The sequence below is a fragment of the Terrapene carolina genome, unplaced genomic scaffold (genome assembly GCF_002925995.2).
Source record: "Terrapene carolina triunguis isolate 2854851 unplaced genomic scaffold, T_m_triunguis-2.0 Scaffold97, whole genome shotgun sequence".
In the NCBI taxonomy this organism is placed as follows: Eukaryota; Metazoa; Chordata; order Testudines; family Emydidae; genus Terrapene; species Terrapene triunguis.
In genome coordinates, this window is record NW_020664448.1 from 11,082,877 (window position 1) to 11,093,649 (window position 10,773).

Here is a 10,773-nt window from a genome sequence, read left to right on the forward strand (position 1 = left end):
TAAAGTCACTATCGTTTAAAAATCATGTATTCTTTATTAAGTGATTATAAACATAGGGAGAGAACCAAGAAGGTAATGTGGGTGAGGTTTGGGAGGAGGATAAGAGGGAAGTCTAAGGCCACTGATCAAATTCAATATATTGACAGCCTTTTGGTTGGGCTCTCCCCTGGGGTGGAGTGACAGGGTGCACGCAGCATCCCCCCCCCGCGTTCTTACACGTCTGGGTGAGGAGGATATGGAACATGGTGAGGGGGGAGGTAGGTTATACAGCGGCTGCAGCGGCAGTCTGTCATCCTGCTGCCGTTCCTGAAGCTCCACCAGACGCCGGAGCATGTCCGTTTGCTCACGCAGCAGCCCCAGCGTTGCAGCCTGCCACCTCTCATCTCGAGCATCCCTCAAGACCTCACGGTCACTGGCATCTTTCCTAAATTTAGATACAGTGTCCTTCCACTCATTCAAATGAGCTCTTTGATTGTGGGTGGATTTCATTATTTCTTTGAACATGTCGTCTCGCGTCATCTTTCTACGACGCCTTATCTGAGATAGCCTTCTGGACGCAGGAGGGAGGCTTGAAACATTTGCAGCTGCTAGAGGGAGGGTTGAAAAAAAGTAGAGAAGTTTTTAAAATGATACATTTTACAGAACAATGCTTGTACTCTTTCATGGTGAACACTATTCACATTACATAGCACATGTGATTTCAGTACAAGGTCGCATTTTCCATCTTAATATTGAGTGCCTGTGGCTTTGGTGTTAGAGATCACAGACGCAGGTCCGGGCAACAGAATTCAGCTTGCAGGCAGCCATGGTAAGCCATTGTCTTTCGGCTTCTGCGCCCTCCTTTCCAACATACCAATCAAAGCCTGTTGAATGCTGAGGTTTTCCTGTTAACCTTCAGCAGCAGAAAACAAACTAACCCCCCCCGCCCCCCCTCCCGCCATGAATTCCCTGGAATGCTCAATGTACCCCTCCCCGACCGCGTGGCTGGTAACAGGGAAAATCCCTGCTGAAACCAAACTAACCCCCCCCCGCCCCCCCTCCCGCCATGAATTCCCTGGAATGATCGCTTTACCCTTCCCCCCACAGCTGGTATCAGGGAAGATCCCTGCTAGCCAAACGTGAAAAGCTCTGGGCCAATTTCCCCCCCCCCGCCCAACAAACCCGCCAACACCACTGCAGGGAAGGATTTCTTATCAGCCACAGGCAAACAGCCCAGTAGGAACGGCCACCTCTGTCCCCTTAATTAAGTTCCCGTATTTCAAGCAGGTTACCATGAGCGATATCACTCTCCTGAGGATTACACAGCGAGATAAAGAACGGATGTTGCTTGAATGCCAGCAAACACCGGGACCATACGCTGCCAGGCTTTGTCAGGCAATGATACCAGATTACTTGCTGCAAGCATGGCGTGGACAAGTGTCCTACCATGGAGGACGGAATAAAGCGGCACTGCCCAGAAACCTTGTGGCAAGGCTTTTGGAGTACCTCCAGGAGAGCTTCATGGAGATGTCCCTGGAGGATTTCCGCTCCATCCCCAGACACGTTAACAGACTTTTCCAGTAGCTGTACTGGCTGCGAATGCATCCCAAGTCCTCAGGGCAAAATAATCATTAAAAAACCTTGCTTTTGAACCATGTTTTATATTTTAAAAAGTAAACTCACCTGAGGTCCCTTCCATGGGGTCATGGTCTTGGCTACTGGCTTGGGAGGCTTGGGATGGTACTTCAGTCAGGCTGAGAAAAAGCTCCTGGCTGTTGGGGAGAACGGAGTGCTGGGTGCTCTCTGCAAGATCCTGATCTTCCTCCTCCTCCTCCTCCTCTTCCCCACCCTCAGAATCCTCAGGTGTAGAGACTATCCCAGACCCGGTTTGCACGATCACAGGTGGGGTAGTGGTGGCGGCCCCCCCTAGAATTGCATTCAGCTCTGCGTAGAAGCGGCATGTCCGCGGCTCTGACCCGGAGCGACCGTTTGCCTCCTTTGTTTTTTGATAGGCGTGTCTGAGCTCCTTCACTTTCACGCGGCACTGATCTGAGTCCCTATTGTGGCCTCTCTCCATCATGCCCTTGGAGATTTTTTCAAAAGTTTTGGCATTTCGTCTCTTTGAACGAAGTTCTGCGAGCACTGAATCCTCACCCCATACAGCGATCAGATCCAGTACCTCCCGTGTGGTCCATGCTGGTGCTCTTTTTCGATTATCAGCCTGCATGGTTACCTGTGCTGATGAGCTGAGGTATCTGTGGTATCTGTGGTCACCTGTGCTCTCCACGCTGAGCAAACAGGAAACAGGAAATGCAATTCAAATTTTCCTGGGTCTTTTCCTGTCTACCTGGCCAGTGCATGCGAGTTCAGATTGCTGTCCAGAGCGGTCAGTGGTGCACTGTGGGATAGCTCCCGGAGGCCAATACCATCGATTTGTGGCCACACTAACCCTAATTCGGATTAACAAAATCGATTTTGACGTTACTCCGTTCGTCGAGGTGGAGTACAGAAATCGATTTAAAGGGCCCTTTAATTCGAATTAACTGGCTCTGTAGTGTGGACGGGTGAAGGGTTAATTCGGATTAACGCTGCTAAATTCGAATTAAAGTCCTAGTGTAGACCAGGCCTTAGTATTCAGACTTCTGTATGCAGTGTTGTTGTAGCCATGTTGGTCCCAGGATACTAGAGAGACAAAGTGGGTGCGGTACCATCTTTTGTCGGATCAACTTCTATTGGTGAGAGAGACAAGCTTTTGACATTACATAGAGCTGTACAGCGCTGCATAAATGCAAAAGCTTGTTTCTCTCAGTAACAGAAGTTGGTCCAATAAAAGATGGTACCTCACCAACCTGGCCTCTCTATTTAGACTTCTAGCTTTTGTATATAAGCACTTGTACATTTTGTCAATATTCAGTTACTTGCTTTCATGTGTTATATGTAAATGGGACTCTTTTACATTTGACTGTTCCTCACTGCCTCCTACCTGTACTTTACCAACTTCTTTCCTACCCTTTTTACTAGGATATAGAGTTCCCCCTTTACTAAACTCATCCCTGAGGATTTAATCCCGTATGCTCGACCCGTGTGCTCCCCTGCATATCGGCTTTCCCCCAACTCTTAGTTTAAAAAATCCTCTACAACTCTTAATTTTCCATGCCAGCAGTCTGGTTCCATTTTTGGCCCATCCTTCTTGTACAGGTTATTTCTTTCCCACAAGGTTCCCCAGTTTCTAATCAACTTAAAACCCTTTGCCTGATACCATCATCTCATCCACACATTAAGACCCTGAAGTTCTGCCTGTCTTTCTGGCACTAAGGGTTGAACTGAAAGTATTCCAGAAAATGCTACCATGGAGGTCCTGGACTTTAATTTCTTACCTAGCAGCTTAAATTTGGCCTCCAAGACCTCTCTCCTTCCTTTCCCTGGGTCACTGGTACCTATACATACCAAAACCAGTACGGCTCCTCCCCAGTACAGCACACAAATCTGTTTAAGTGTCTCATGAGATCCACAACCTTTGCACCCAGCAGGCAATTTACCATGTGGTTCTCCTGGTCATCACAAACCCAGCTATCTAGATTTCTAATAATCGAATCCCCCATTACTATTACCTAGCTCAGGGGTTCTCAAACTTCATTGCACCGCGACCCCCTTCTGACAACAAAAATTACTACACGACCCCAGGAGGGAGGATCGAAGCCTGAACCCACCTGAGCCCTGCTGCCCTGGGTGGGGGGGCAAAGCCCAAGCCCCACTGCCCTGGGCCGCGGGTAGGATGACCAGATAGCAACTGTGAAAAATCGGGACAGGGGGTGGGAGGTAATAGGAGCCCATATAAAATAAAGCCCCAAATATCGGGACTGCCCCTATAAAATCGGTACATCTGGTCACCCTAGCTGGGGGGCCAAAACCAAATGCCAGCCCCGGGCAGGGGGCCTGTAACCTGAGCCCCACCACCCAGTGCTGAAGCCCTTGGGCTTCGGCTTGGGTCCTGGCCGGCTTCAGCCCCGGACCCCTGCAAGCCTAAGACAGCCCTGGCGACCCCATTACAATGGGGTCACGACACACTTTGGGATCCCGACCCACAGTTTGAAAACCGCTGACCTAGCTCTGCCTCGTATCTGGAGTTCCCTCCCCTTCAGGGCTAACCTCAATGCGAGAGGAGACCATGACATCATCGAGAAGGACAGCTCACAGCCCCAGATATGGGATTGTTTCCCTCTGCTCCAGCTTGCTGTTCTCCTTCCCTGAGACTTTCATCCTCCTTAACAGCACAAAGTCTGTGAGGCTGGTGGGGATACTGCTCTATTGTGTCCCTGAAAGTCTCTTCTATGTACCCTTCTGTCTCCCTTAGCTCCCACAGTGCAGCCACTCTGGCCTCGAGAACCCATACTATGTCTCTGAGGGCCACAAGCTGCTCCTACCATATGCACACATACAGTAACTCCCCACTTAACGTCCTCTCGCTTAACGTTGTTTCGATCTTACGTCCCTGCTCAATTACAGAACATGCTCCATTTAAAGTTGTGCAATGCTTCGCTATAAGGTCATTTGGCTGCCTACTTTGTCCACAGCTGGCAGCCCCCAATCAGCTCCTCTACGCCCCCTCCACCCCCAGTGCCTCCCGCCTGCCGGCAGACCCTGCAGATCAGCACCTTCCCCCTCCTCCCCCCGCCTCCTGCCCGCGGCAATCAGCTGGCTTGCAGCGTTCAGGAGGGAGGAGGGAGGAGCAAGGACTCGGTGCGCAGGCTCCCCCTCCCTCCCCTGCCTCCCGAACGCCGCAAACCAGCTGATTGCCGTGGGCAGGAGGCAGGGGAGGAAGGGGGGAGCCTGAGTCCTCGCTCCTTCCCCCTCCCTCCTGCCCCTGAACGTTGCAAGCCAGCTGATTGCCGCGGACAGGAGGGAGGGGGGAGGAGTGAGGACCAGCGCACAGGCTCCCCCTCCCTCCCCTGCCTCCTGAACACCGCAAGCCAGCAGATTGCCGCAGGCAGGAGGCAGGGGAGGGAGGGGGGAGGTGCGAGGATGCGACGTGCGCAGTAAAGGGGGAGGAGGGGGGAAGAAGAGGCGGGTTAAGGGTGGGGGCTTGGAGGAAGGGGGGGCGTGGGTGGGCTGAGGGTTGAGCCCCCCGCCCCTGGTGCTTGCAGAGTAGGGGAAGCTGCCGCTGCTGCTGCACAACGTGCTTCTCCTAGCCTACAGCACCTTCAGCCTCCTTGCCTGCCTCATTGTCTCCAGTGCCAGTGGGCTGTGCCTGTGTGGGGTAAGGTGTGGGCACCTCCCAACTATTGTACTTTACTGTACTGTATGGCCAAAAAAAAATTCCCTGGAACCTAACCCCCCCATTTACATTCATTCTTATGGGAAACTGGATTCGCTTAACATCGTTTCACTTAAAGTCGCATTTTTCAGGAACATAACTACAACGTTAAGTGAGGAGTTACTGTACGTTTCTGGAATGTTGCATTCAAATTTGTTACATTAGTATTGCTACAAACAACTCCAAACACCCTCGCTGTCTTAGAAATACAGCTCAGTGTAAATGTATACAGCTAGGAACAAGGAATGTAGGCCATATTTACAGGATGGAGGACTCTACCTGGGAAGCAGTGACTCTGTAAAAGATTAGGGGATTGTGGTGGATAATCAGCTGAACATGAGCTCCTAGTGTGACACCGTGGCCAAAAGAGCTAATGTGATCCTCGGATGCATAAACAGGGGAATCTCAAATAGGAATAGAGAGGTTGTTACTTCTGTATTTGGCACTGGTGCAACCACTGCTGGAATATTGGGTCCAGTTTTGGTGCCCACAATTCAAGAAAGATGTTGATAAATTGAAAAGGGTCTAGAGAAGAGCCACGAGAATGATTAAAGGATTAGAAAACCTGCCTTATAGTGATCGACTCAAGGAGCTCCATCTATTTAGCTTAACAAAGAGAAGGTCAAGAGTGATGATTACAATCTATAAGGACATAAGTCCGGAGCACCCAGGCAATTTAAATGACTGCTTTTGAAAATCCCACCAATGGCTTCTTAGGCAACTTGAGCAAGGCTAAAATCCCTTGGGCGTTCAACTACCACTTGAACCCCTAGATAGTGGCCCAAATGGCTATCTGCATCTGCCCAAGCTTTTGAAAATGTTAGCAAATGTGTCTAGACACCATCCCTTATGTGTTTCATGTTCTACTTCTGCCACATTCAAGGACAGGAAATTAAAAGCTGCAATATCTGCACTTTTAAAAAACCCAGCGACTAATTCCTCTCTCCTCCCCTCCATCTATTTTTGAGGCTTTTCTATCAATTTGAGGGCAGTAACCTCATTGTATTGCCTCAGTAGGCCAAGGGTGCCCTAGCATCTTGAGTGATTTTGAACGGGAGGAAATGCAGTAACATTTACCGAAGGGGAGAACGGCAGCACTTGGAGAGCATAGGATGACACAGGAGTAAGATTGTGAAAATCCCAGCATCTTGTGCGCAGCCGAGCCCGAACTTTCAAATAGCTTGGATGCCTGTCCTGAAATCATGTTTTTAAGCATCCAGCCATGTTGTTCTTTGAAAGTGTCCCTTGTTGTAGGTGTGCCTAAAGCTGGCTGCTCAAATCCTCTGCAGAGTATCCAAAAGAGGCCACTTGAAAATTCCTTGCCATGTGTCTTTCTCCAAAGCCACATAGGAAGTCAGTGACAGAACTGGTAGCAGAACCTAGGCTTCCTGAATCCCAGTCCTCTGCCTTAGCCACAAGATCATCTTTCCTTTGTGCTTTCTGAAAGAGGTTGCAATATGTCCAACTCAGGCAGGACATACTGGTGCACTTTTAAGTCATAAGGATTTGCAAATTGGCGGTAAATATCTATCATAAGGATTTGAGACCCCGAAAGTTAAAGCTCCAACCACCACATCCCAAGCTCTAGATATCCTCGACAAATACTTAGAAATAAAATTCTTGGGCTTTGCGGTCTCCCCTGAATATCAGTCGATTCAGGCTATTTTAGGCAAAAGGGCAGGTGTGAGTTTCAAGTTTGAAAGGCCCTCACAGAGAGCCCAGACAACAGCTCCCTTTGTATTAAACCAATAGAGCTCAACCCTTTACACTGGTTACTAAACTAACTCACTCCCCATGTGACTCTGCTGCAAAGAGACAGTCTTTTGGCCAATGGGGTCCTAAGCCATTAATGTAGACGTCAAACCCCACACCTTAAACGTCACCGGGGAGCTATTAGGCTACCACAGCAGCCAATACAGAGTGTAGAGCACCAAGGTGCTCATTACACAGTACGACACCACATTTCTGCTATCTGAAAATGCAAGAGCATCTGGAAACCTAACCAGACCCCTAATTGGCAAATTCACATAAAAACAGCAGACTCAGACCTGAAAGCAAAGCAGCAGCTTTGATTCTTATCACATAGCATTCCGTGATCACAGATAAGTTGGATAAACTGCCTGGAACATCCCACCTCAAATGAAGATAGTTTATTCTTTAGTAATTATAATATTCTGTGCTATGTCCAGTAAAGAAATAAAAGCCTGTTCTGAATTGCTCAGAAAGAACAAAGTACATAGCTCCAGTTTACTGGAGAGCCATATATATATATATATATATATAAACTATGGACCATAATGAGCAGATCTTCCCTACCTCACAGGGGTGTTGTAAAGATAAATGCATGAAAGCTTGTGAGGCGCTCAGCTCTTATCCTAACAGGGCCATATAAGTACCTAAGACAGAGATAGGCAGAAACATGGAATTTGAAACTGAGGTGTTGCACATTGTAACATATTTCACCACTGACAGAAGCTCTTCTTCTCCCCTTCCTCTGCATGCATCCAAGTACATTAATTCTTAACAAGAGTCTTCCATAGGACTCATGGAAGAAAAAAAACCCTTCACAAAAGGTTTGATTCTTAAGGAAGTACCCAATGGGAGCTTAGCCATTGACTTCAACGGGAGTAGGATCATGTTCTAAAGAAATATCATGTAGAGATGATTTGTACCGGGTGTGCGAGCCATGCCAATTTGAAGCAATACTATATAGCATCATACCAAGTGATTCACTTTCAAAGGTTAAGGTAGTAATTATTCAGTAATAATCAATACATGTAATCTCAGTAGCAACACCAGATATTTTGCTCTGCATAAAGTACTATTGCACAAGGCTAGATGACAAGATAGCATCTGAACAAAAAATATCTGCAGCGCTTTAGCAGTAGCAATTGATCAGTGTTCATGTATAGCTGACAATGTTCATAATCTTTTCAGCCTCACAGATTTTGCCATAGAGTGATTCAAAATGACGCAGAAGTCCAGAATCCTAATATCCTAATATATAGATAATCTGCAAAGCTGCATATGCAGAACTGCCTTGAGTCATAGTAGGGGGGAGGGATAGCTCAGTGGTTTGAGCATTGGCCTGCTAAACCCAGGGTTGTAAATTCAATCCTTGAGGAGACCACTTAGGGATCTGGGGTATTTGGTCCTGCTAGTGAAGGCAGGGGGCTGGACTCAATGACCTTTCAAGGTCCTTTCCAGCTCTATGAGATAGGTATATCTCCATATATATATTTGGGGATGCAAAATCATATATATTAAAATAGCACCTGAAGGCCCCAACCCATTGCACTAGGCACTGTACAAACATTAAAATAAAATATGGTCCCTGCCCCAGATAGTTTACAATCCAAGTACGAGACAAGAGATAATGGGTGGATACAACAGACAGCAGCAGTATAAGGTAACAGACAATTTTGATCAGTACAAAAGTGTTCACAGCACGTTAACTATCTAATCATTGCCAAGTTTATGGCAGGCATGATTTCTAAAAGAGCTAAAGTATTTTGAATAATTAGTAACAATATTAAGGTAAAAAATCTGAACCCAACGTTGCTGAAACAGACACATTTATATGATTCTCAAATTAAATCTAAAATATGGAGCTGTATGATTCATAGCTAAATTACTTTCAGGTCCTATTTTGGATTCCCTGTGAGTTCTTCCCGAGTAAGGAACGCAGAATAGGATACCCTGCGATTAAGTTGGTCTATGGTGCAGCTGGAGCAATGGAATCAAGACTTCCTCTTCCACATGGGAAATACTATTTAGGGCATAGAACAGACAAGAGAAGCTATAAACCCATTCAAGAGAAGGTTAAAAACTAAATGAAGCCAAAGCAAACAAACTCAAACTTGCTTGTCTTAATGCAAAGAAATAAATGTCTGGTTCTATATCTAACTACCAAGTACTGGGAAATGCATTGCAGTATCCTACCTGTTAGAAATGGTCTTCTAAGGAGCTATCATATTCCCCCCCTACACTAATTTTTGGTTCAATGGAGTTCTTTTGGATAATACACACTCGATTCAGTTAAATGTGTACCTGGCACAAGGGGGCCCCAATCGGGTCGGAGTGTTACCACAATACACACAGAAAGAGAGAAATGGGAGACTGCCCCAGAATGAAAAGGCAAGTGTCTGTGGCCATACCTAGGCCAATCAGAAAGTGAACGGTTCTGAGAGGTGATGGGAGGGAAATTTAAACGCACGCGGGGGTTATGTTACTTCACCCAACTCGTGACCCGAGCTGGAACCATTCCCGGGCTACACTCGGGTCATTCAGCGGGCAGCTGAGCTCCTGTCCTGTCCGCGGCCGGACCCCACGCACCAATCAAAGCCGCTGCTATAAAAGCCGGCTGCAAGGCCGGGGTTTGATTGGTTAATGGCACGCGGAGGGCCCCCGGCGCGCTCCATCCCATAACAACAATAGCCAAGTAGCCCATAGCCCCTGGGTCTCTAGCTGTCCCCGCGTGCCCCGAGCACCCGCTCCGGAGGAGTTTGGCACACGTGCCCCCGCGCACGATCCCAGCCGAGCCCGTGGGGCCGCTCTGCAGTGTGGACGCGGTGCAACATCCACGGCGCTCGCCGGGCCAAGCACCCCGCGGCCGGGGCGTGGGGCAGGCTCCAGGGCTGGCAAGGCGGGGCACGTACCTTGTTGAGATGGGGGTTCCTGGTGATGTCGTAGCCTCTCTTCTTGGTGGCCTTGGAGGGGGCGCCCCGGGCTTCCCCCGAATGGCAGCCTCTGCTCAGCGGGGGGCTCAGGAGAGGCAGCCACTGGCTCGCCCCCGCCACCCGCAGCAGGCGGCGCCCAGCTCGGTTGCAAAGCGGTAACATTGCCTCGGGAGCCCGGCTCCACCTGGTCGGTGCAAGCCCCAGGCAGAGCGGTCAGCGAGGCAGCTTTCCCCAGGTACCTGCAACGGTGGGGGAGACCTGGGGACCTGCAGGGATGGGGGGCAATCCGGGGGTGGGGGACCTCACCACCAGCTCTGGCCCAGGGGTGGGTTTGGAGCGGGTGCTGCTCGCTGCTGGTTCCCAGGCAGCGCAGGGCTCCGGGCTCATCACCCAGCACCAGCAAGTACCTCAGCCCCTGGAGCGACCCTGCAAAAGCGAAAGCAAACCCAGGAAGCAGATCAAGTAGCAGCTGCAACCCAGGGCCTGGCTGCGGCGGAGGCAGCGCCTCCTCCCAGCTGTCCCCCCACCCCGGACCCGTCAAAGCTCAGATGCACTGGAGAGAGAGAGGGTGATCCCGGCATCTGCTTCTCCAGGGTCACCGGGCTGCCCCCCTGCGCTGGGAGGGACGGAGGAGGTTGGTCCGGTGTGAGACCAGCCTCCCCAGGATCGTGCAGCTGCTGGGCCACCAGAACAATCACAGCGGGCTCTGTCTTCCCTGCCCCCCTCGTCCCCAAATCTAGCCCCAGGCAGCAGGAGTCTGAGCCTCCCTCCTCCTCCTCCAGCCAGCTGGCAAAGGGGAGA

General features: G+C 49.6%; 1 protein-coding gene across 1 annotated transcript in view; it reads right to left on the reverse strand.

Annotated features, from left to right (window-relative positions):
- Positions 1–10,373, reverse strand: part of ME3 (malic enzyme 3) — a 198,030-nt gene extending 187,657 nt beyond the window's left edge. Inside the window, exon 1 of the mRNA XM_026651621.2 lies at positions 9,952–10,373. Within this exon, the coding sequence (XP_026507406.1) occupies positions 9,952–10,134 (183 nt within the window). The 5' untranslated portion in view covers positions 10,135–10,373. The remainder of the gene's footprint in view (positions 1–9,951) is intronic.
- Positions 10,374–10,773: the final 400 nt, after the last annotated feature.